The 26,357-nt window shown below is 43.9% G+C and overlaps 1 protein-coding gene across 12 annotated transcripts in view; it reads left to right on the plus strand.

Annotated features, from left to right (window-relative positions):
- LOC119178046 (uncharacterized) overlaps positions 1–26,357 on the plus strand; it is an 831,732-nt gene that overhangs the window by 225,307 nt on the left and 580,068 nt on the right. For all 12 annotated transcript variants that reach the window (XM_075869285.1, XM_075869292.1, XM_037429209.2 and 9 more), the window contains one exon: positions 17,945–18,108. In XM_075869285.1, coding sequence (XP_075725400.1) covers positions 17,945–18,108 — 164 coding nt within the window. The remainder of the gene's footprint in view (positions 1–17,944; positions 18,109–26,357) is intronic.

Here is a 26,357-nt window from a genome sequence, read left to right on the forward strand (position 1 = left end):
TGTCAAAGCTATGTGTATTCCAATGAGCGAAAATGCTTTGTAATTTGACCGAGCAAGCACTTGCTACATTTAATTAGTACATATTGCACTCCAAAAATGCTCTCAGCGCCATGCTAAATTCCACGGCGGCACTTCTCAACACTGCGCGCGAAAAAGGAAAAGAAAAAAAGGAAAGAAAAGACTGTGGCAGATCGTTTGCTCTCTTTCAAATGCCGATCTGCGACGCGCCTGTGTGACACCACCGGGGGTGTCAGCCTCTGCCAAGCTAAGTCCACGCTTCTTCCTTTTCCGTCTCTGCACGTATATAGAGACCCTTCTCCTGTCAAGGCCACGTGCCGAGAAAGAGGAAAAAAAAAAGAAAAAGAAAGCTGTCGCAGAGAGTTCTCCTTTATCGGTGCAGTGGGTAGCAGCCATGGTAGCAGCGGAGACGCAGTTGTTGCCGTCGTGAGAGGGCAATTGCTTTGCATCGCGGCACGCCTTCTTGGTCATGTGACTCGCTGAGCGCTTCCTTAATCCTCTCCGCTGGCTGTGTGAGAAGGACGGCTCTCTCGGCCGCGTGGCTGTAAGGGCGGCAGGGGAGTTTTGAGAGAGCCGCACCGAACGAGCGTCAAACTTCGCAAAAAATGATATACTTAACACACTACGGTTGGGTTTTTTTTATAGTCTAATTTAGTCCGTTATATCCATGTACCGGCCAATTTTTCTTCGTTATAACGAGGTTTAAAATGTATAGTTCTCAACTGTGTTTTTAAGGGGAATTTCATTCACTTTGTTGTATTCATTATTTCCTTGTATTCTGTTAAGTTATAATGAGGTTTGAGTGTATTCAGGTCCTTGAATGTAGACGCAACCTGCTTATCTAGTGTACTTCATTATAAGAAGTTAGCTGCTCCAGAGTGCTTCCAGATGTAAAATTACGTGCTCCAAAGTGCTCCAATTTGTAAACATTAGCTGCTCCGAAGTGCTTCGAAATGAAAATTTTTTCTGCTTTAAAAATTGCTTCAAGTCAGAAGACCTCGGTAGCCTGTCTGTTAGTTGGACATTGCTTTCTGTTCGGACATGGAGGAAGCATGAGAAAGCCAAACTATAAAACCATTTATAACTTGCAGGGCACCTTTTTCTCTTGTCTATCTCAGATACAAGCATGCCTATGCCACACTTTGTACCGCATTTCATGCAGCCATGCCTGAGAGAGCAAACAGTACTATTTAGAGACTGCACATTGCCAACTTTTGCATTTTTTTAGCACTTGTCTGTGACTGTCACATTGACAGAGGTTATAATATTGTCATTTGCGTATAGCTTTTGTCGTACGTAATTCAATAGAGTACACAACACAATTCTTTGTGAACTTCACTTTTCTTTCACAGCTTTCCCAAACAGATTGGAGTGCGGTACACCTCTCAGAAACTGCACACAGGGCTATGAAACATTTATAGCTAACTTTAAACAAATCTGTTCTGAGTACTTTAAAAGAAAAAGTTATAAAAAAAGTCGTAAAAGTAAAAAACCATGGATTAATTGCCAGTGCTTAAATACGACAGAAAGCAAGTCAAAGCTATGCAGAAAGTTTTTAAAAACCAAGGATGTGTCAGACTTAAAGACATTTGGGGGCCCCTGCCCCCAAATGTCTTTAAGATTTAAGATTGTTTAAGATTTACGCCAATGACATTGTGAAAATTGGTGATAAACCTAAATACATAATGTACGCGGATGACACAAGCTTTTTCTTCACAGGTAGTGATATGAACGAGGTGACGTCACTTATAATATATTAGAACGCTTGAACACATGGAGTGAACAAAATTCACTACTTCACTACATTGACTACAAAATTCAGTACAAAAACAAAAGCTGTAGTTTTTACACCGTGGAAACATATTTCTTTAGACGACAGGCTGCAAATAGGTACCAAGCAATTGAAGTTGTGGAGACCATTAAAACTTTAGAAGTATATTTAAACAATGTCAGGAGATCCTCAGATTACCAATCTGATTGCTAATCTTTGAAATTTTTCACTATACTTGCCAGATTATGATATTTTCTCCCGGTTTCGGTAAAGTTGGCCCTTTATAACAGCCTACATTTGTTGCATGTAAATTATTGTCTTTTGGTATGGACTAATACAGCAGCAACAAACATAAATGAAATATACAAGCTACAAAAGAAGGCTATTAGATATATAGCAAACGTCGACTAATATGCACACACCGATGAACTTTTCAAGTATTGTCCCAATTCACAAATTTTACGACTATTCGCTAGCAATCAGATACAAGCAATCTGTTTTTGCTCAACAACCGTGCCTTCTTAAATAGTATTCTTGTACTTGAAAGATACACTACTTTTTACCCTACTCGTCACCTGCAACACTGGAGCATTCTGTTGTGTCGAACAAACTTTGAGCAACAAATGCTGCGTTTCAATGTTCCCCTGTTATTGAATAAACCGCTTGAAAGAAAAATAACTGTTGAAAAATGGAGTGCACATGTCATAACAGAAATACTTTTATAGTGACAATCAACAGAGTGAGGTTTGTTCAATTTTTTTTATAATGTTTAATTTTTTATACTAATGTGTGCCAAAAATTATTGTTTGTGTATGTCAAATATTTGTGTTATGTTATATATTGCATTGCTTTATGGAATTCATCGAACTAAAAACTGCTCATGTATATTAGTGGTGTCATTGTTTACATACATATTTCCAGTTGTACTGCGCTCTTTCTTTTTTTACGCTGTTTCTTCACCCACAATCTATGTCTTCGTTGCTTGCCATCTATTAGGGAGGCTCGGGTCCTCTCGACTCAAATATATTTACCCACTCACAGCACTAGTGTGCAAATGTGTTTCAACGATTTTGTTTGTGTTTTGAGCACATTTCGCAGGAACAAACTTCTTGGAAAATTATAGTGGAACTTAGATTATATGTCCCCTGGTTTCACGACCCGCATTTTACTACGAATCGGTTTAGTCTTGGCAAAATCTTCATAGAAAAAAAATGCATGAAAAGCTTGGTTATATCATGCAGGTTTTACGACGACTCTGCATCTCATGACAACTTTCTGATTCTGTCTGAAAGGAAACACCACCTTCACTCGAATCGACTAAATATTCATGAGTGCAAAATATGAACTTGCATTCCCCTAGGTGGAGGATTAGAAAAGTAGCAAGTGAGACAGTATGTCTTTTCAGAATAGAAAGTATATTCTCTTGGTGTTTCGCTTGCGCATATGCCTTGATAGTGTGTGTATCCAGGATTGTTACCTATAGACAAGCTTTGTCCACACAGCTGGCTTAAAAGCTCATCTGTGAGATCTTGATATTTTCATCTTGTCGGTCTGTGAAAACTTTTTCTGGTAGACGTACTGTACTTTCGCGCGTATAACCCGCACGAAAAACCCAAAAATTTCGGTGGCAAAGTGGAGGTGCAGATAATACGCGGGGTTTTTTTTATAGTGCTGCTTCACAGCAATGCGTGTTGTGCTGTGAAGCCCCTTAACAGTGTGGCGAAGGCTACGGAGGCGGTTTCCGCAAGTTCGTGTTGCTCCGCAAGTAGCACGGCAGCTTGCGGCCGATTTTGGTTTTGCTTGCTTGCATCGTTGAAGCGTTTAGAAAAACATTTGGGGAGAGACAATTCGATTGTTCAGTGTAAAATCTCACTGTCACACCACAAGTATATTTTTTGGACGTTCGCGGCCGCTCAGTGACCCTCCACATGTCCCTTCGTCACGAACGCCATGTTTACTTTTGGAAAGGGCTTGCCGAAAAGGTGGTGCTGTCTAAGAAAGTTCCATAATAAATAAAGTAAGTTCCATAACAAATAAAGCAGTATTTATTTCAGCAAGGCAAATGAGATATTATAGTGCCTATAGAGATATTATCAGTAAATTAATGTACTACTTTTTGACGCGGTAGCAGGCATGCATTTCGGTTTTGTTGTTTCCAGGGTGCTGTTACAGTGTACTAGAAGGGGTAGTGCTGTCAAGTTGTCGCCGAGTGTGAGCGCTCTTTACCTCGCTGATGCCGCTAGTTCTCCACATCTCGACCCGTTCGCCAAGCCTAATACCCCTGTCACACGGCCACCACTAAACTCCGTTGAACACCGTCAACTTAAATATCCCCTTGGTGGTTCGACGGAGAAGGAGTTGTGGCAGTGTCACACGGCAATGAAAAGGTTGTAACAGTTGGCGCGAGGGGGCTCAGCTGGCGCTGTTTGATTTTCGAAAAAGTATTCTAATTTCATCTCTATTGATTTTTTTGTGAATCCTCGTTATGGTGTTTTTACAAAAAAAAAAACACTATTAAGGAGGCAAGAGGCTAACAAACCATAAAAATATTTTCAAATAAAAACGAATTTGCTAATTGTAGCGATGCTGCTAGTGACGCTGGCCACATTGTGCTTTTAGTTGTTTTGTTGCCTGTGTTCATGCCCATGTGTGAAAGTTCTTGTGCTTCCTTGCCTTGTGAGCGCACATTTTGTTCTTCAGCCATGCGTGACACAGCGACGACCACAACCACACGCATGGACGAAATATTTTTCAATGGCGCCGGCCGGCCGGACTCGCGAGGCACCACGTGCGAGGCACCGAGTGTAGAGCATCGGTGTTGAGAGTAAGTGAACTCTGGCGGGCGTAAATATATGTAAACAAACACGCGTTGTGAATGAGTACTACAACGAAAGAACGTTTAATATTGCCAAAATGTATTATTCTTTCACTGCGGCCACTAAGTGCTCGAAATTTTTCTCTGACCTCTAGACTGCTGGGGACGAGAGTACCTCGTTTCGCTGCAAAGGGAGATCGTTGAACGTCCTTTGGGAAACGCTCCGTTTACCTTCGTTTGCGTAAGGGTGGCCGTGTGACACGGACCGCATCTTCGTTGTCGTAAGGACGAGGGAGTTAAACGGTCTTCGCGGATGCCCATGTGACAGGGGTATAGGTCGATCTGTTCTGTCAACATGAGTAGCGTACAGCGGCAGGCCTTCACGGCACAGCAAAAGCTTAACATCATCGCCGTCGCCGAGGAATTCGGAAATCGCGAAGCGGGAAGACGGCACGATGTGGACGAGTCCTGCGTGCGACTGTGGAGAAAGAAGAAAGAGAGCCTACAAGCCGCGCACGACGACCGTAGGTCATTTCGTGGCCCCAAGACCGGTGCCTACCCTGAGCTGGAGGCGGAGCTAGTAAAGTTCATCGAAGATGTGAGGGCAAGGCTCCTTTTGGCGTTGCATAAGTCAGTTGCCAGACTTTGGGGTGGTTGTTGCTAGACTGCCGCTAAATTTGGCGGAATTTTTTTTTCTGTGGTTGTGGCTTCTTCTTAAGAGTTTGGTGCCATCCGCGGTGAATTTCGCGAGTGCATGAGCGACGCTGGCCGTTTTAATTAACGGAATGAACTGAGCCTAGCAGAAGTCGAGCGTGGTGCTTCCGTGCAATTATGAGGCCGTTTTAATTCCATTTTAATTAATGGAATGAACTGTGCATTATAGAATTCGTTTTAATTAACGGAATGAACCGAGCCTAGCAGAAGTCGAGCGTGGCGTTGCCGTGCAATTAGTACCCCGATTAACCAGCCTTGGAACGCTTACTCATCACATGTATATACGAGTCCGAACGATATGTCTTGTGCTGACACAGCTAGGGGAAGCGTAGCGTTTTCCGTCGTAGCGCGCGGTCAATGCGACCGATCAGCTGAGAGGAAAAAAAAAAAAAAGAAAAGTAAGGGGGGAGGGGGCAGCGCATCACCTCCTGCGACTCTATTCAGTTTTCCCCGTCATCCCTAATACTGAGACGCAATATCTTAATTGCACAGCTGCGCACACAGCGAGAGAACGCGCCTCGACTTCTGCTAGGCGCGATTCATTCCGTTAATTGAAACAACCTCTTAATTGCACAGTAGTGCCATGCTCGACTTCTGCTAGGCGCCGTTCATTCCGTTAATTAAACTGACCTCTTAATCGCGCAGCAGTACCATGCTCGACTTCTGCTAGGCGCGGTTCATTCTGTTAATTAAATTGGCCTTTTGATTGCACAGCAGCGCCACGCTTGACTACTGCTAGGCATGGTTCATTCGGTTAATTAAAACGGCCAGCGTCGCTTGTTCGCGAAATGCACCGCGGATGGCACCAAATTCTCACGGAGAAGCCACAACTACAAAAAAATTTTTGCAGTCAAATTTAGCATCAGTCTGGCAACACTGACCCTCTCAGTCTGGCAACCACTTATGCAACACCAAAAGGAATCTTGTCGAAGCCGGCAAGCGTTCACATATTGTAGTCCGCCGTCTGATTGAGAGCCCTTGCCGCTTCATAAAGCGGTGCAGCCATCCGCGGCTCGCACGGAACTCATGAGGTAGGCCTAGCTCCCTCGAAAGCAGCTGCGCTTCCACCTGGGACATCTTGGTCGATACGGCGTGACCCCTGCTTCTCACATCATTATGTCAACGCTTGCCGGCTTCTTATGAAGAGAAGCTGCTCAGGCACCAGAGATATGTAATTGGCCTGCGAAAGCAGCACAACTACATTTTCTCGCAAATCGACAATGCGGATGAAACTCCTGTTTATTTTGAAATGCCGTTGGACGCAACGATTGAGAAGACGGGCAGCAGTTCGGTGAGCGTGCTGATCGGTGGGAACACGAAACTGCGCATCACAGTCTTGCTTTGTGCCCTCGCCGACGGCACGCAACTGCGGCAGTACGTCATCTTGAAAAGGAAAACTCTACCAAAGGTTCATTTGCCTGCCGGTGTGGTGGTACGCGCACACGAGAATGCGTGGATGAACAGTGACTTCTTCGTAGACTGGATCAAGACGGTATGGGAGAAGAGGCCCGGTGCGATGCTCGCAAAGAGGTCCATGCTCGTTCTTGACTTGTTCCGCGGCCACACAACTGAGGAAGTGAAGGACCGCCTTTCACGCAATGGCACCGACTTAGTTGTTATACCCGGTGGAATGACGTCAATGTTGCAGCCTCTAGATGTGTCGCTTAACAAGCCCTTCAAAGCGCATGTCAAGCGCTATTATGCCGAGATGGCCGAAGGCTGCTAGGACTTGACGCCGACAGGACGAGTCCGAAGGCCTGATATTACCCTATTCTGCAAGTGGATTGTCGAGGCATGGAAGGCCACTCCAGGTAAGATGGTGCGAAAAAGTTTCAAGAAATGCTGCATCACAAACAACATGGATGGAACCGAAGTGAGGACTGCGGTTAATAGTGATAATAATAGTGAGGACTGCGGCTCAAGTGATAGCTCTAGCGAGAGCAGCGACAGTGCGTGAATTGTGACTGGCCTTGCAGACAGCGTATTCTACTTGCTAAATAAAGCTTTTTCTGTCTACATATGTACTATGTTGCTTGAGCAGTAGCATTTGTACAGCCTTTCCTGTATATCAAATGTGTGGGCAATACGCGAGGATTTTTTTTTTCTTTCTCGGTGAGCTGAAAGTAGGGGTGCGGATTATATGCAGGGGCGGGTTATATGCGCAAAAATACGGTACTAATGCTGATCTCCTGCCTTGGTTTGTGGCACTCTCAGTCACAGGCTTGAGCACCCAAAAGGGCGCGGTGCAGCTATTTTCACGGTGCAAAGTATGGTTCACTTGACGTCAACATTCATTATAACAGCGGGATATCACTAGTTTCAATTCACAAGGGAACAAATTTGAATGCACACAAATCAGACACGCATGAAGGCATTGAAGCTTGTGGTTCATTATGTGATGACAATGACACCATGTTTGACTCTTCTGATGGGAGGCTGTTGGCAGCACAGTTTCATTTTTACGTTCAGGCAAGAAGCACACAGTTGCGCCTTATTCAGGCGGTCTGTATACTCGTTTTTTCGGCAAGGCTGAGTGTTACTGTCTATATCCTTAGTTCTTGTATGATATGACGGCCGGATGAAACTGCGGTTTTTCGTGGTCTTCTGACAGTTGTATAATCGTGGTTCCACTGTTAAAGTGTGTTGCAGACTAGTGCAGACAATCTCTGCTGCTACTTATGGAGTAAAGTTCCTGCTTGGGCAAACCATACCAACTGCAGGTGCAGGTGCTTTAATAGTTTTGTAGAGAGTTCTGAGGGCAATGCTGACGAAAGATGAATCAATGTGCTTTCCCTTGTATGCCCTCCAGTTATGCTGTGTAATGTTTATGGAAGCGAAACCAATACATTATGCCATATTCCAATATTAAACAAACGAGTGACAAGTATGCTAGGCATTTAGTTTCTATAAATGTACATTTAAGAGAACATTTCAATGAGTACAAAACTGCCAGTTGTATAAACTGCAGAAAATAGGGCTACCGAGGTTTATTGTCCACTTGATAACTCAGTAGTCGTGTACAGTTTATTGCGATAAATAACTTTTGAGTCAGCAGTGCTCCATGTCAGCTCTGGCAGTAAGGGAAGTAATGCTCCATTCGCCACAAACTGGTCCAAAAGAGAAATGTGGCTCCACGCTTCTCCTAACAGCATTTTTTGTTAGCAATTGCTCGAAACCTGCTTCGAAATGACACCGAGATTATGAAAATATGATGAACATTTACTGTTTGACGACTGATAAGTTCTAAAGAAGCTGAAAAGAATCTGTGTACTATCATTCCAGTGGCACGGCCGCTGGATCAAAGCGCGCAGGTTCGGCTTGCTGCGTGCGCTGAAAACCGTGGGAGAGGCCTAGTTCATTTCACTGCCACCGCAGCGCCACTGCTCAAGGACAGTTTGCGCCGGTGTCGAGCGCTTGCAGGCTCGCTGGGTCCGTGTAAAGTGCTGTGAGCGCACACATCAAATTTTGTGCCCGCTCAGTGCATTCTTTTACTCTACAACAGGACTTTTCCTTCAGTACAGAGGGTATTTTTTTTTTCTGCGAGCAATGAACCGGTTGGCACTAAACATGCTCGTCGCGGCGGCAGCCAGGTTTGACCTCATGCATGAAAATTAGAAAGCATTAATGACGAAGTTTGCCCTGCATTCGCGTCACAGGACTAATACATGTGTTTTAAGTTCTTTTACAAATAGTTCCGAAAATACTATTGCGAGAATTCGGGCTGTTTGAGTGTTGCACAATGTTCTCACCAACCACCTTAGCCACCAACTTCAATCGTGAAACTTTTGTGTGTGATTTGAACAGTGCAATGTGCATGCAAAAAGTATGGCAATGTAACGTTTTGTGTGTAAAATAATTCGTAACTTTATTTTTTAAAAATCACTCGCTGGACTAAGTATGCACGTGTTTTCTTTCACGGCTGAATATTTTCACATTGCAAAGTAAAAAAAAAATGGAGTTAATGGTGTGCCGTCTGGCTTCAAAGGCCGAGCACTTTTTTCGAAAGGGGCTTGTGTGCCAGCCTTACGAGGTGCTGCACAGTTGCATTGATGTTGCCTGTCCAGTTGGCTAGCAGTGGCCAAAGCAGCAGTTTCAGAAAAGCATCGCAGATGTGGTTAATTTGCTGAGGGCTGCCCGAATCACACTGTTCTGTAGGGCAATTTATCATCATCATTTCATTACTGATTAAAAAGCAGAAGGCTTCTTGTTCAACTTCTAGCACCAGAAGCTCTGTGTTGAGGCGTTCTGTTTGAGCGATGCGACACCCATTTCTCCCGTTGAGTGCCCGACATACTTTAGTAACATGGCACAACAAGGCAACTTAAACAGGCTGCTTGTCTTGACATACTCATATGTTTTGTTGGAGCATGCTTTCCATAGCACATACTCCCTCATAATTGCTTCGTTGTAGACTTGCTTCATAGTAAAGCAATTCGAGACTTGGTTTTTGATAAATTCTGCAGTTTGGTGGCCTTTGTTTGCTACATTTAGTTAACTTAAAAAAGAGGCAATTTCTTTGTTGCTTTCGAGAGGTTGTAACAGTTCACGGACCGTATTGTGCTCACTTTGCAATATCTGCAGTGAGTTCTTCAGGCGGCAGATTTTCCGCTGCAAAAGATTCATTTTTTTTTCGTTTCGCCTCTTCTATCATCTGCTTCAGATCAGGGTCTGTCTGGGTCATTTTAGCTCTACATGAGCTTGTTTGTTGTTCGCTTTCAGTATGCAGCGCGGAGTCGGATGTTGTCTGCGAAAATCCCCCAGCTGCAGCATGTTCATCTTCGCTATAGAAATCGTGCTCGAAATCTCCGTGCATGCTTTAATCTGGGCCACTTAAGGCACTATTGTTCGTGCGAACTGATCTACTGCCATCTGCTACTGTTTTCGAGGCAGCTTCCTTATTTTAAGAGGACTCACTTTTTCTATATATGATGGGTAACTCCAAAACAGTGAGAACAGCAGTTGGTACGAGCAATCACAGTTACGTGTTTTTCTTGTAGTAATTTTCAGTGAAGTGTCGGGAACTAACCAATGAATGGTCACTGGGTACCGACCTCGTTTTGTTTCCTCCAGTACCCAGCCTGCACATGATTCTGAGCCAAGCTTGTCGGCATTCAGCATCTGACGGAAATTTATGGTAGAAAAAATCAGGGTCTTTTGTTTTTTTGCGTCTGACGTGCACAGGGAAACGGAACTGTTCTTTGGCACGTTGATGCTCAAACTACCCAGCTGACCTACGCTTCGGTTTGTAAGAGGCACAACACATCACAACTAACCCGACTATCGGTTATTGCCCATAAACTCACACCACTGTGCAAAAAAGGCGCACATTTAATAGCGCCCCTCGCTGGAGTCTCCTCTGCTACTATAGTGCCCCTTCCCCCCCCCAAAGTTTCCACCGGAACTGTCGACAACGCTTTCCCTCCGTCCCCAACGCTCGACAGCTTCATGTAGCAGGCTGTACCTCGTGCACTTTGATTTAGCGGCCGTGCCAGTGGGCTACTAGTGTGCAGCATTATCAGTTCTGATCTAATTTGTGCGACAAAAACTGGCATAATAAGCATATAGCTCATTTGTTTGTTTTTTTGGCTAGGCATACAGGTTACTACGATGAAATGTATGATGTTTTTATCTCATACCAATTACAGACTGCTTATTTGGCAACAGTTATATGGATGGAACTGAGGTTACTTCTAAAATGTGGCGCTCAGCTTTTACACTTTGAGCTGATTTCTGCCACATATACTAGTATTTTGAATTATAGCTCATTTCACTGCATGTTTCTGACAACCTGCCATTGTTTGCTACATGAAATTTACATTGATTGCGGTCTGGTAAATATTTCTCATAAGAAATATTATTTGAGATTTTACAACAGTGCTCTGAAATTCAATAATGTGGCAAATTTAATATCTGCTTCTAAAACACCAATAGCTTCTCTGACCTAGCATGTTTTTTTTTTTTCTTTTTGCTCCAAAAACTGCTCTAAAGCAATACATTTCTTCCTCCAAAGTATGTTCCAGAAAGTAAAAAGTCACTTCCATCACTGCTCTGGTATTCCCCAGGGAAGTGTACTGGGTTATTATAATTTACGTGAATGACTTGTCGTGCCTGAGGATGTAATCGCACAATTCTTTGCTGAAGATTGTAGTTCGTTCAAAGGAATGTTCTCTACAGCCGATTCGAACGTATTGCAGAACAGTTATTATGGCCTTCAAAGATTGGTGTAGTAAATGGAGCATAGTGTTCAATTCTAAGAAAACTTTTCTGTTACGTATTACATGGAAGAAACGTCTCGTCACTTTTTCCTACATCCAGGGGTGCACCAAGCTGCGCCAAAACCACAAAATTTGCTGAAATTGCATCATGCTGCACCAAAATGCCTCATGTGCGTTAAGTTATCTCACATGCGTTAATTTTAGTGAAAAATGCAGGCCCCATTGGCCACCGGCACTTTGCGTCGTCAATCAAACCAAGCACCCCTAACTTGGAAACACGATGTAAGATATATACTCGTTAAGTGAGGGCACTCACAAATCGCAATCGACCAAATAAAGTATAAGATGAAGTAACAACACCGCGCGCCCATCGGTCCGCAGACCATAGCGGATATCTATCGGCGGGTCCAGGAAAGATTAAGCAAAAAAAAAAAGAAGCATTGCCGCAGCCATCAACGATTGCCGGGAAATCTTAATTTTGCAGTTAGCAAATGCGGGTATGGCATGTTAAAAACGTTGTGGGGGTGCCAACACCCCCTGTAAAGTTTTTGCACCCCGTGGCGCATATGTCTCGTGCAGCGGCCGCGTATTTGGGTTCACAACTATCGAGTGGTAGGTGGCGTTGTGCTCGCAAGCGTTTATTACCACCATCATAATCATGGTTTGAACTTTAGTGCGGGCGGTGACACCTGGTGGCAAGCCTGGACAGTGACGCGTGAGGGATAAAGGGCTTTTTTTGGCACATGGGGGTTGACGCGAATGGGTGGCTCTTGCAGTTAGAAAATTTCTTGGCCTTGTTTTAACCCCCCCAGAACGCTGCTTAAACCACCTTCACCGCAATACACTGGTGTCCCACAGAAAAGTGTGATTTAGAAAGGGCTGTGAGTGCTAGTCACGAAACGCAGCACATTTAGTTAAATTACTCATGCGTGTAGTGCTACGTAATTGTGAGTACTAGTGTGATCACTGGTGTCTAAAAGGGTTGCTGGTGATCATTTGGAGCAGTGAATGACCCCCATCTAAAAAAAAAAAGAAAGAAAACCTTGTGCGCCAGTTTTTTCTTTTGAATTCCTAATCCGTGGTTTTAAGAATCTCCTGAATTTCAAGGTCGCCAGCTTGGCAGAGCCACATTTGAATTCGCAGAGTCTGTCAAAGGATTCTACAGGCATGGCAAACGCTGATGTAGACTTCATTATTTGCTCAGTAAGGTAGTTTAGTGTACTATTTTTAGTGGAAAAGCAGTGCTCATGTTCACTATGCATGATTTAGGCGAGTTGAATGTTTTGTATATCATCATCATCTTCATGATCAGCCTGACTACGTCCACTGCAGGAGAAAGGCCTCTCCCATGGTCCGCCAGTCAACTCGGTCCTGTGCTCTCTGCTGGCATTTTATACCCGCAAACTTTTTAATCTCATCTGCCCACCTAACCTTCTATCTTCCCCTAACCTGCTTCCCTTTTCTGGGAATCCAGTTAATGACCCTTAATGACCAGCAGTTATCCTGTCTATGCGCTACATGCCTGGCCCATGTCCGTTTCCTCTTCTTGATTTCAACTATGATATCCTTAACCCCAATTTGTTCCTTGATCCACTCTGCTCTCTTCTTGTCTCTTAAGGTTACACCTACCATTTTCCTTTCCATTGCTCACTGCGTTGTCCTCAATTTAAGCTGTACCCTCTTTGTAAGCATAGAGGTTTCTGCTCCGTAGGTAAGTACCGCCAAGATGCAACCATTATATACCTTCCTCTTGAGGGATAGTGGCAATCTACCTGTCATGATTTGAGCGCTTGAGAAATGTGCGCTACCCTATTTTTATACTTCAAACTCGTGGTCAGGTTCCGCAGTTATTCCCTGTGCTAAGTAGACATAGCCTTTTACAACTTGAAGTGCACTATTACCTACCTAGAAACGCTGCTCTCTTCCGAGGTTGTTGTACATTACTTTCGTTTTCTGCAGAATAATTTTAAGACATACCTTTCTGCTGTCTTTGTTTAACTCCATAATTATGCGTTGTAATTCATCCCCCGAATCACTCAGTAATGCAATGTCATCGGTGAATCGCAGGTTTCTAAGGTACTCTCCATTAACTCTTATCGCTAACTGTTCCAATTCTAGGCCTCTGAAAACCTTCTGTAAGCATGTGGTAAACAGCATCGGGGAGATTGTACCCCTCTGCCTCACACTCTTCTTGATTGGTATTCTATTGCTTTCTTTATGAAGCCTTATGATACCAGTTGATCCCCTGTAGATTTATTTCAGTATGTTTATATATGTTTTGTTGACACCATGATACCGCAGTGTCTGCATGACCACTGATATTTCTACTGAATCAAACGCCTTCTCGTAATAAATGAAGGCTATGTATAGGGGTTGGCTGTATTCTGAGCATTTCTCTATTACCTGATTAATAGTACGAATGTGGTCGATTGTTGAGTAGCCTGTTCGAAATCCTGCTTGTTCCTTCGGTTGATTGAATTCTAATCTTGTCTTAATTCTGTTAGCAATTACCTTTTTAAATAGCTTGTATACGATGGAGAGCAAGCTGATCAACCTGTAATTCTTCAAGTCCTTTTCATCTCATCTCTTATGTATTAACATGATATTAGCATTCCTCCAAGATTTTGGTACCCTTCCCATCAGGAGATACCTCGTAAACAGAATGGCTAGTTTTCTTACACAATATGTCCTCCATCTTTAAGCATATCTGATGTTACCCAATCCTCCCCAACAGCATTGCCTCTTTGCATTCCTTCCAAGGCTTTTCTGACTTCTATTATTACCGGTGGGATGTCCTCTTTGTTGCTGCGAGTTCTTTCATTATGATTGTGGTTGTCCCGGCTGCTGTACATATTTATGTAAAACTCCTCAACTATTTTGACTATCCTATCCAACTGTTAAATATTCTTTCATTTGTTTTTGTATATATATTTCTCTATTGATTGATTGATATGTGGGGTTTAACGTCCCAAAACCACCATTTGATTATGAGAGACGCCGTAGTGGAGAACTCCGGAAATTTCGACTATCTGGGGTTCTTTAACGTGCACCCAAATCTGAGCACACGGGCCTACAACATTTCCGCCTCCATTGGAAATGCAGCCGCAGCAGCCGGGATTCGAACCCGCGACCTGCGGGTTAGCAGCCGAGTACCTTAGCCACTAGGCCACTGCGGCGGGGCATATATATTTCCCTAAATGTAAGCCTTTTTTGTACTGCTCCAAATTTGCTCTTACATAAATTTTTTTTCCCGTAACTTGCTCGAAATTTAGATTTTAGTGCTCCAAGAGTAGCACTTCGCTGCTCCAAATATTGCTCCAAAATCTGTTTTGGCTATTGCACCCCTGCTACATCCTTCATGGTGATGCGGTGTTACAAGTAGAAAACTATAAATATTAAAACATTCCTCTTAGCAGCAACCTTACTTGGAGACCACATAGAGCAGACATTTGCAGAAAAGCACTTCGTAAAATATGGTTTTCTAAACAAAAGTTCAGAGGAATTCTCTCTAGCATAAAGTTTTTGTCTGTTTTGTCATGTGGGACATCTGTACAAAAAAAAAGAAAATGCTCCTTGATAAAGTACAATGTAAGGCAATTAGCTTTTAACAATTATCAAATGCTCGACTTACCTTGTACATTAGTGCAATTACACAATATTCTCTTGTTAGAAACAAATCGAAAGGTGAGTATTTCAAGGTTTTTTACAGAATTATGCCATGAAAAGTTGCATTAAAGGTACCTTGTTTTGTCCGATCAGCCACTGCTCTGATAACCTGACGTAAACATGATCTATGTTTGACACCCATATTTCCACCCATATGCTTACAAACACAGTTATTTTCCCAGTACAGTTAATGGCTGGAATTCACTGCTTTAGAAGATTTTTTACGACTGAGACTTTTTCTGCATCACTGAAAAATTCTCTTTTGTGTTTAGCATCAAGATCTGTCATAACGGTGCCGCTGTTTCGCAGACATGTGGTTTGTGTTAGTGTATTAATGCGTATTTTTTGTGCAATTAAATTCATCCTTTCTTATTCCTGCTATTACGAATCACTTGATGTTTCTTTTGCCCTTCCAGCTGGACCAAATTGTTGTTGCACAGTACGTCTAAATAAAATGAAATAAATTAAAATAAATAAAGAAATTGAGGCTGAATGTTTGGTACACTTGAACAGTTTTTTCATACAACCGAACATGGGTTCGTGGTAAAACAATGCTGTGCTATACGTTTGCTATGTATATGTTACGGTCTTAGGTTTCGAAAGACAGAAGAACACGTTTCTTGATTTTAAAAACTTTCTTATTTAAAAAGTAATTTTAGCATCGTGAAGACTTTGCTAAATATAACTTCAACTGTATTGGCATAAGTGCAATAGATTTAGTCAAAATTTTAAATGTTCTCATAGTAAAAAAATAAAAATTATTAGTTGGAAGGCTTTTTTGGTCCTTGCAATGACGTGTGACATGACCTTGAAATCTCTGAAATTTATTTGAATTATTTCTTTTTAATTAAATAAATTGATGTGTGACGCCTTAGAAGTCATATCTAGATTCAATTCAATCCAATTTATTCAACATCTTAAAGATATTCGGTTCACGGACAAAAAGCCCGAGAAGGCTTGACTGGACCCGTGCACCAGACTATGGCTTACAGTTATGTAACCAGACTATGGCTTACAAATTACAACCATAATGTAGGTAGAATGCATCACATAAAGAGGAAAAAAAAAAGCATGAGGAAAAAAAAGCACTAAAGAAGTGCATATAGACATCAATGAAGAAAAAGACGATATATACACTTCAGAACTACATGAACTTTTGTAGATTACAATTCTTAGTATTGACATATACACATCATAACTTCAATAACTTTTCTAGATTGGAATTCTTAGTAACCGACATGCTTAATTTGTACTTATCAAAGCTATTGGAAATTTGCTAAATTTCAAATAGAAGTAGAAGCATATGTAGTACACTGAAAAAAAAAATTACAGTTGCACATACATATTCCATACTGATTCAGAGTCATTGAAGCTTTGTCCGTACCATCTCTTCAGGCAAGTTCATTTACTGTATAATGGGGTTACTTTGTGTGCACATTTTCCTTTCCTTGCTGAAAAACTCGCAAATAAAAGCGAATGAATAATGACACTTCTCTAAAACCCTCCCTCGCACGACTGAATCATCTACAAATCAGCATTTTAAATACAAACAGCTAAATTCAGCTTACAAGCTGGGACAATCGTGTAGGGCAACATTGGGACAACGCTGTTTTTAGCTCAATATGATTGGGAAAAAAAGGCTGGCACAAAGTTACCCCATCAAAAGTTTATTTGAGTAATTTACAATTGGTTTCTGTTCTAGCAATGTCATAATTGTGTGAAAACTTATTCGTGCATGTACTTCGTCCATCGAGATCTTTTAATTCAAGATGCTGGCCTTGAGTACAGAATTTCTTCTTTTGAGTACAAAATTGCAGCTTTGCAGTCCGGCCATCTCCAATTCTTTTGGGTCCTCTACATAGTGCTGACGATGTGCCCATCAGGTTTGACTGCCGTCACTCTTCCCGGGTAAAGTGGTCGTTCAAAGTTTACTACAACGATGTCATTCTTCTTGAAGGTCCTTTCTACGAATCCCGCACCATGGACCCTCGAGATGATGATGATTTACTGCCATTGCATTCTTCTGCACTGTTGTCCTCAAGAGGAGACTTCTTCTGAGGTCGTCTAGCTCTGATACGGAAGGAAGAGCTGCCCTTCTTGGAGTAACTTTGCAGCCGTTGGCATGTCTCAAAGTTACGCCGTGAAGTATCGTTTCAGTTTAATTTCTATAACCGTAAACAGACAGGACTTGATTACACTTATATTACAGCTTATTGTAGCCTACCTAATAACAGACACAAGTAGAAACCAGTTTTCGCTTCTTTTTCTTGTGGGGGCGAGTTGAGCACACACAATTTATGGTGCTTCAAGAATGCACTCCAAAATACCTTTCAACATATCGGTGTCTAGAGTGGCTACGCAGTATGGGAACCTTGGCCGGCTGCCGCTAAGTCACATGGCATGTCAGACGAGCTTTTTGAGCGGCCTATCGTTTTTTGGCCGCGCCTGGCCGTGGCGTGACATTTAAAATACAGAAACCCAAGTGCTTGTGACAAAGTAAGCCCATTTTACAGTAGTAGTGTAGGTAATGTGATTGTACCAAGAGAACCTAAAGGATTTGAACGCACCCCAATCAATGTACCACAGCGGAACCTTTTGATGACTACTGTGAACGTGGTATTTGCAGGGCTGCTCAAATGGCAGATAGTGTTCCTGACATTGAGCCCTGACCTGACCCATAAAGATGTGTTTCAGTTGCTTACACGTTGAGTCTAGTTGTGGGTGAAGGTGACGATCCTTACGCAGGGCCTGCAGTCTCGGCTCTCCGTGATGTCGCAGTGTCAGCAGGACTTGGCAGAGCTACGACAAGACCTCGCCCAGCTGCGCCAGGCAGTGTGTACCCACTTCTCTCACCTTAAAGTTGGGCTTGAGACAGCACTGGCCCAACTGATCACCACATCGGCAGACAGGTGACTTCATTTCACCAGCTAACGAAAAAAAGAAAATGAACGACAGCAGTGGAGCTGTCGGATGTGGTTTATTGCTATTTTGCCAATTTTTGAAAATTTTGTTTTTTTTCCTTTTCTTTCTTATTTTTATTATTACTCTTTCTGTCTCTCTACTTCTTTCTTGCTCCTTTTATCCTCTTGCACTTTAACTTTCCATCCTTTTCTCTCACTCCATTTTTCTCTTTTCTTGATTCTCTTTCCTTTTTTTGTTCTGTTTGTTCTGTCAACAGTACGGAAAGTCAGGCTAGTTTGTCCTAGTTCATAGCTAGTCTTGTGCGAATATTGAATTTCCGATTGCCAATAGGGATTTGGTTTGAATAATTTTGAATTGAATGTGAATAGTGTGTATCACATATTATAAAGAAAAATGAGCATATTTGTTGTGACCACCTTCACAGTATTTTTTAATAGATTGTTACAGGGCATGGGCAAATGTAGTTCTTGGCTCAAATGAATTGGAAGCAATTCTAAATATTAGCCAGATTTAACTAGACTGCAAGTGGTAACTTGTAAAATATGTTGCCCTTTAAAATTGACTATATTTAAAGCATACAAGCCAGCATAACAAGCTTTTAATTTTAATTGTTGGAAGGGTTATATATGTTAATTTAACCTTGAGATGGGGCTTCGTGGCAAGAACAGTGTTTTTGGAGTAGGTGTTTTCACAGCTTAGCACTCTTTTACTGCAGTGCAACCACCTTTCCAGGGGAGTTACATGTAGATCAGTTACTTTGAAGATTCAAATGACCTAAATTCGAATTGAAGTGAACGTTATTGTTCATTTGCAGTCAAAAATGGACATATTGAACTCGAAGGGTATTACGAATAATTCATATATAAAAATTAATATAAGAAAATACAGGCCCTGGAACCTTGCCTTTGTTAGACGATCACCTGCCAATAGACTCAGTAGTGTGCCGTGGCTCGTCCGTGTCTGTCATGTCCTTGTATTCTAAGTGCACAACCAACTTTCTAATGGGTACATTAAGGATATGTTCGTGCACACGAATGATTTCTGTATTTGTTAATCTCGGCCTGCTTTTTTACGTTGGCTACGATCTTATCTAGGTTGTCTCAGTGCGACAGTCCGGTTCTGACCATGTCACCGCAGCCACATTATTGGCGAAGTGTGGGCGTGTAGCTACCCTCTCGTCTGGACGATTTTCGACAGCAGCTACAATTTCCTCGCTGGTGAGCCTCGCAACAGCCTGAACATTGCTGTTGGTGTCATCAAAATCATCAGCAGACACACCGGATGGAACGGCAACTGGGAGGAGGAACGCCAACTCGTGGAACACGTCGTACTAGCATCCGCCTTCTCCATCTCCTCAGGTTTCAGAATCGGCTATCACGAAGCCTGCCCTCTGCAACCAGTTGGCCACCTTCATATTTTGCCAGGTGCCTGTCATCGTTTTAATGGCACCATTCTGGTCAACTTTAAGATCGGAGCCTATGCGGAGATTCAGTCAATGTTTATCAAGGAGTAACCTCCTATAACCCACCTTCAAAGGGTGACTTGATGTTGCCATGGTCGAGTGGCTGCAGCTTCGCTGTGGTGTTGGTAAGTTGAAACTTGAACTCAATGTTTTTGAGCTCGGAAGTGGGGGGTCGGGTCGAGCTCCACAAGAAGGCAAGTGCGACACCCAAACTTGCACAGTTCGGCGTCCCACGCTTGCAACCATTCTATGAATAGCTGACGTATCATCCACACCTTCTTATTAAAGCCATAACGGTCGAGGAGCTGCTTGCCATTTTCAAAGCAGCGCAGTGCCCTAGCTTTGCCAATCACAAAGGGCTGGATCTTTCATGAGCAATCTATGTTGGCTGCCAGCAAAATGCTCACATGTACTTTTTCTTCAATGAGAATGGCAAGCTGGGCGAGTGTGTAGTTAAACATAATTTCGCTGTGAGCAGCGTGGCCTGGACAGAGGACTTAGACAAACATACACAAACAAGCACTGTTTTTGTACTGCTTTTTAGTCTTTAGTCTGGGTTGCACTGCCTACAACAAAATTATATTTAACCTCGTTTCACCCCCGGGACAGTGCAGCTCTGCATGCGGAGTGTCTTGCTTGGCAGTATTTTCCAAAACAGTCTGGTTTCATTGGCGTTGAAGATTTCTGCAGAAGAAAACTTCGAGGAGATTTGATGCCACTCCTTTGGGATCCTCTGTTGGATATCCTGGCTGCTGATGGCATCGCTTTTGCCAGAAATGGTTTTGCCAAAAATGTGTTAGGGCTTTTCGTGCAGCCACCCAGTGCTGTGGCAGAAGTTGTCTTCATGGAGTGCCGGGGCAAACCATCTGGCCTTAGCCATTAGCATCGGGCTATCTACTGAAATGTTCTTGGCCCTGACTTTTAAAAACCAGGCCTAGAGAGCCTTTAGATGTTCTCATGGGCAGAAGCATGCACACGACAACGCGCTGTTCAGCTTTGTCGTGGAGTTCAGATTCTTGCGTTTCTTAACGCTGCCTGGGCTTCCTGCGGCCATTGCCTGAAAATAGCAGTCTATGCACAGTGGGTGCGTAAAACGAGTGCAATGGTATGCCAGTACACGATGAGCATGTGAGGACAAAGCGGACTCTACCAGCAAAATGCGCTCACGAATGTCACCTTTACAAAAGACATGAGCTGGGGTTGGCTGAGCAAAAAATCATTGAATCAGGAAAAAAATAAAAGGGAGACAGAAAAAGAGGTGTAAAGAGGAGACCACCAGCGTTTTTGTCCCTGTACTGTGAGCTGATCACTACAGCTATGAGGTGAAAGTATGAGACAGAGAGAGATGGAGGAAAAAAAATTAATGTTGGCGAGTGTGTCCAGTTGGCCCAGCAGTCGTAGTCCGAGCCCGCTCGTTCCCTAGTTTTTCATGTGTCTCAGGTGTCGACAGAAGTGCGGTGTTGCAGAGGTTGCATGGAGCAGCGAGTACCGAAGCGCACCTTCGAGCTCACGCAGCATTTGATATATTTCATGGCTGATAAAAGTACTGTTCTATATGAACATACAAATTCCCGTACTTTTACTTGGGAATGTTGAAGGAGATAAATTACATTTTGATAGAGCCACAAACTATATATGCGGGTTGATGGATCCCTGTGCGATTGTATGTTCAGTTAACCTTGAAGTGGCAAAGTGGATTTTTTCGGAAAGGTGTATTTACGGTATTGGGTGCGAGAAGATACCTTGGTGCCCCCACGTAGAGGCAACTTTATAATGTGCAAGCTTGGATTGCTCCCCAGCACTCACCTGAACAGCCGGCAGCCGCTTTCGCATTTACGTTTTTATTATTTTTGTTGTACTTCACGTCAACGAAATCAGTGAAATACTGCTATGGCTTCGTCATTGACTGTACAAAATGCTAAATAACTGCCCTGAAAAAAATTATAGCTCCTCATAATGCCTAAGAAAACCCCCCTGGCATCCGGCGTCGTCTGCAATGGGCACCTATTGAAGCCACAGAGCTCAAGCACAGTGCTTTTTCAAGACGTAATAAATCATTCTGTGTCGAATTGAACAATTGAATGGGTACTTGTGGCACGTTCTTGCAGCAAAGAAACCCATTCTTGCTGCAGCAAATGCGTGCAACTATGCAACTTTATTCACTGTAAGTTTCAATCTAAAAATGGGCAGTGGTTGACAAGACAAGCATGTGCAAACTTATATTCCTGTTTAGCACACAAAGCTCTATGAATTAATTTTCTACTTTGTAGAAAGAAAACAAGTGTGTTTGCAAATTTTCTGTTATACAGTCGAGCCCTCATATAGGGGCCCCACTTAAAATGAACTTTCGTTTAAAACGAACAATATCCGCATGACCGTGAAAATATAGATTGTTTTAATGGCACAAAATCGCACTTAGAACGAACGTCTCCAAGCACCGCCGATCGGTTACAGCGAAAGGAGTCTATGCTCTGCCGACTTCCCGAGAAACCACTTTCGACCAGGCATCGGCGAGGTGCCCATAAATTCTTATTATTAAACGCCAAACCTGCCTTCGCCTTCCTCTAGTTGCCGCTCTCCTGACCGCTTTTTATTACGCACCCCTCCGTTCTTTGTCCCCCCGCTTTTGTGGGGGGGGGGTCAAAGGACGAAGGGGTGCGTGTTTTAACACTGCCACCGATCGTTGAAAGACCGATCAGCCATCTCCCTTGTTTTTAATCGCTGGTACTGTCGTTGGTGTCGCCGGCCTGGAGTGACCAGACCATTTGTCAACATCGTCGGCCACCAACTCCATCCGATCGTCTGCATCTTGTCTTATCATATCGTTTTAGTCCACATACATTCGCTACCCTACCGACCCTGATAATTCGCGATTCGTTTCATGTTTAGGACCTGTCCTCGCACACTTCACACTCGACTCAACATGCACTCAGTATGCATGCGGAAGCATAAAAACGTCTGGTAATTAGCACGCAACGAATCGCAAAATATCAAAGTCGGTGAGGCCATGCAAACCCGCTGGCGCAACCAAGCGATTCTTTGACCACGGCCGCCAATGCATTGAACACCGCCGCACGCACAGGCACTCTCTCAAGTTTCTCTACGTGCGAGTTGTGAGTTGCGCGGACCTTTCAAGCAAGCTACCCGACCTGCCTTTTTTCTGCGTGTTTTGATTTTCAAGGTCGCCTTCCTGCCGTATCCTCCCCTCTCTTCACCATATAGCAACTCCTTGCCTTTCTCTCGCAAATCTGCTCTCCTCTCTTGATAACTCCTTCACCCATCACCACCGCTCTGCGACACCAGCCACGCTGGCTCGAATTAAGAAGTTTCGTTTTCCCACTAAAAACGGGCCTAAAGCTGTATCACGCGTTCTGGCATGTGTGTCGCGTGTGCACGTCTTTCTCGCTCTTGGTGTGTGCGTGTGTGGTCAGGATGGCGGACGAGAGGCCTTGCATGCTTTTTTGTGCCTCTCAACAAAACGTCAAAAGTAGGACCACTTGGCGTAGGTGCCGCGTTGTGGAGCGCTTGACCACCTGGCAGCCAACTTGCCGCTTCGGGTGTTGGTTTCATTACGGCCGATGATGATGCCGACACTGCGGAGCTGTGCACGGATTAGGGCATAATGAAGTACGCAGCAAGAGCGATTTGAAGGAATTGGATTGCGAGAACAACGAAACTTTGGAGCTGGTGCTTCATGCACCTTATGCCACGGGCCTCGGCGCAGAGCACGCTGCTGTTTGAAATAAACTCGAGACCGCCCTTATCGCTTCTGCGCTTCGAAACACGTGCACACGGACTTTTTTGGGCAAAAAAATTTGTGTTTTCACTTGCAACTTTTTTAAAAGCTGTGTTTCATTTACTACGAACTTGAGGATACAGTGAAGAATGCCGTGTCAGGCTCAGGTTCGTTATAAGCGGGCTCGACTGTAATTGGAGGCAAGGGCAATGGAGCCACACGCAAGTGCATCACTCATTTAGAGTTGGATAGCTAATTAACATTTTATACGAGCAGTTTTTTGGTGGCAAGACCTTAATACTCCCCTGTTGCTTCTTATTTCATAAATTTACGGTTGACAAATGGTGCATTTGTAGCGCTAAATTGACACTCATAGAGATGAAAATTTTTTATGATCAGTTTATTCAGTTCTGCAGCTTCTACAAATGGGCGAATCGGATCGACAAAACTGTCCTGATCGTGCTATATTGCAATAGCAAATGCACCGCGTGACAGCCCGTCATATTACAATGAGCACTTGAATGAGCATACTGCAAGGTGTGGTTTACGACCATTCAAATGGCAGTTTTATGTTTCAATGAAGATACCACCGTCCAGCATTTACAGCTTCATTGATAAACAGTATGTCGATTCTCAGGTGCCCTAAGGAGGCGAATAAGTGTTTGCCGGCAATGTTTGTACCTGTGATATCTGGTTAGAACGAACCCCACAATAATGAACTTTTCAGAAGAACGAACTTTTAAAAAATTCCATGCCAACTGCTAATAGTTTCAATGTAAAATTATTTCACTACTACGTACTTTGGAATACCGAACTTTGTAATATTGTAACAGACTAGAAAAGGGTAGAGAGGAGAAGCAGAGGAAGATGAAGAGTCTTGGCACGATCGCAGTGTGCTGCCGCAAACGACCATCGTTCACCTCCTGTAAATAAAACCATCTTATCACAGCTCGCTGTTACAGTTGTGGTGGACGTGCTGGGTAATCGACACCCGAAGACGGAAGGTGAACCGCAAGTTCTTCGACGGAGCCGTCGCATTGCTGGACTTCCACCGAATCCATCTGGGCTGGACATGTCCCACAACGCAAATGAACACCGACCCCTCTCGACTCCTGCGCCGACCAGTTCGGCTCCACAACTGAGAGATGCTCGTCCCTTTGCCGGCAGACCAGATGAAGACGTCGAGGCTTGGCTCATCCATTACAAATGGGTGAGCGCCGCTAACAAATGGGATGCCGCTTCTCAGCTTTTGTACGTCGTGTTCTTTCTGACCGATACTGCATTAATGTGGTACGAGAATCGGGAGGAAACGCTAACGACGTGGGACAGATTTGTTTCTGAAATCCAAGAGCGTTTCGGCGACCCAACAACGATAAAAAAAAGAGCAGAACAGACGCTAATGCAACGCGCTCAAGTGCCAGGTGAAACTTGCACGACCTACATTGAGGAAGTCATAAAGCTATGTAGGACCATTGACTCCGGAATGTCTGAGGAAGACAAAGTTGGGCACATTCTAAAAGGAATCGCCGAGGATGTTTACAGTTTCCTCATCGCGAAAGACACCTTGACATCTGTCACCGATGTCATTCGTCATTGCCGCAATTTTGAGCAACTAAAGACGAGGCGCATCACGCCAAAGTTCGGCAGGCTGCCCAATGTGACGACCATCGCGAGCATAGACAGCAACCAGGCACTTGATCTTGCAACAACAATCCGGCAGATCGTACGTGAAGAACTCGGCCTGTACGCGCAAGTGGCATACCGCCCAAGCACTCATCCTCCCTATCAGCCACCAGAGTTCGAGCGAAACGTTGCTTCATTCTTCTCGCACCGAGTGGCGGAGGGCTTTGAGGATTCTGATGCCACACCTCAGTATCAGCCACGTCTATACGATAGAAGCCCTGCCTATGATGCACGATCACGACGAGCACAGCCACATCCTTATACTCGGGGTTCTCAGCCGGACTACGTCCCGCTGCGGCAAGGACAGTACCAACCCTACTACCAAGATGTGAGTTACGACGAATACAATGAATTCCAGAGAGTGGCAGAAACCCGTTCTTTGCGTGATAACGAACTTCCTCACCGACAGCAGCGGCCCAGGATTCGTTCCATTCAAGATAGTATAAACCGTGACCCTCCCGTGTGCTACAACTGTGGTTTCACTGGGCATATTGCTCGGTATTGCCGCCAACAACGGTGCCAATCACGAAGGACACCAGCCATGTCTTCGCCACCAAGACCCGGTGCTTCATATGACCAGCGGACAACGGACTTGTTTCCAAGGGACCGTTTTTTGCGCGAGACCAGACGCAATGATTCGCCAGCATCCGAGCGGAGTTTGACACCACCATCCAACCGTTCTCGTCGCTCGCCGTCTTCTCTGCGTCGTTCTTCTCCGCCGCCGGGAAACTAGCATCCGCGGCCAATGGAGGTGAGGTCGCCGGACGGTCTTTTCAAGATATACCTCTGCCTATTGTTATGATCAAAAACAAAGTGAATGTGTTGATTGATGGAATACCGACGATGGCGTTAGTTGACACTGGGGCGACTGTGTCTGTGATGAGCCTCGCCTTCAGAAACCGCTTAGGTCGCAAAGTTATGTTTTCATGGGACTATACAATCACCTTTCGTGGTGTAGGTGGCGAGTGGCTTAATCCTCTTGGTGTATGTGCTGTCAGTGTTTCATTGGCTGGAAAAGTATTTGTATCGGAATTTCTGGTTTTATCTCGTTGTTCGCACGATGTCATTCTTGGTATCGATTTCCTGGAACAATGCGGTGCTTCCGTTGACTGTGGTAGTGGGGAAATATCACTAAACAATTTGTTTCCACCGTCGCTTTCCGAAGAAGACTACCGTGGCGAAGACAGGAACACACTTAGTGTGATTGATGAAGTGATAGCACCATCTTGGTGCCTGACACCCGTTCAAGTTTCTTCCACAGCGGTTGATGATGCTTGTGTTGACCTCGTAGTGGGGCCTCTGCGCAAGAATTGTTTGAAGAAGGACATACTTGTGCCTTGTTCTGTTGTGTGCAT

This window comes from Rhipicephalus microplus, chromosome 1 (assembly GCF_043290135.1).
Source record: "Rhipicephalus microplus isolate Deutch F79 chromosome 1, USDA_Rmic, whole genome shotgun sequence".
NCBI lineage: Eukaryota > Metazoa > Arthropoda > Arachnida > Ixodida > Ixodidae > Rhipicephalus > Rhipicephalus microplus.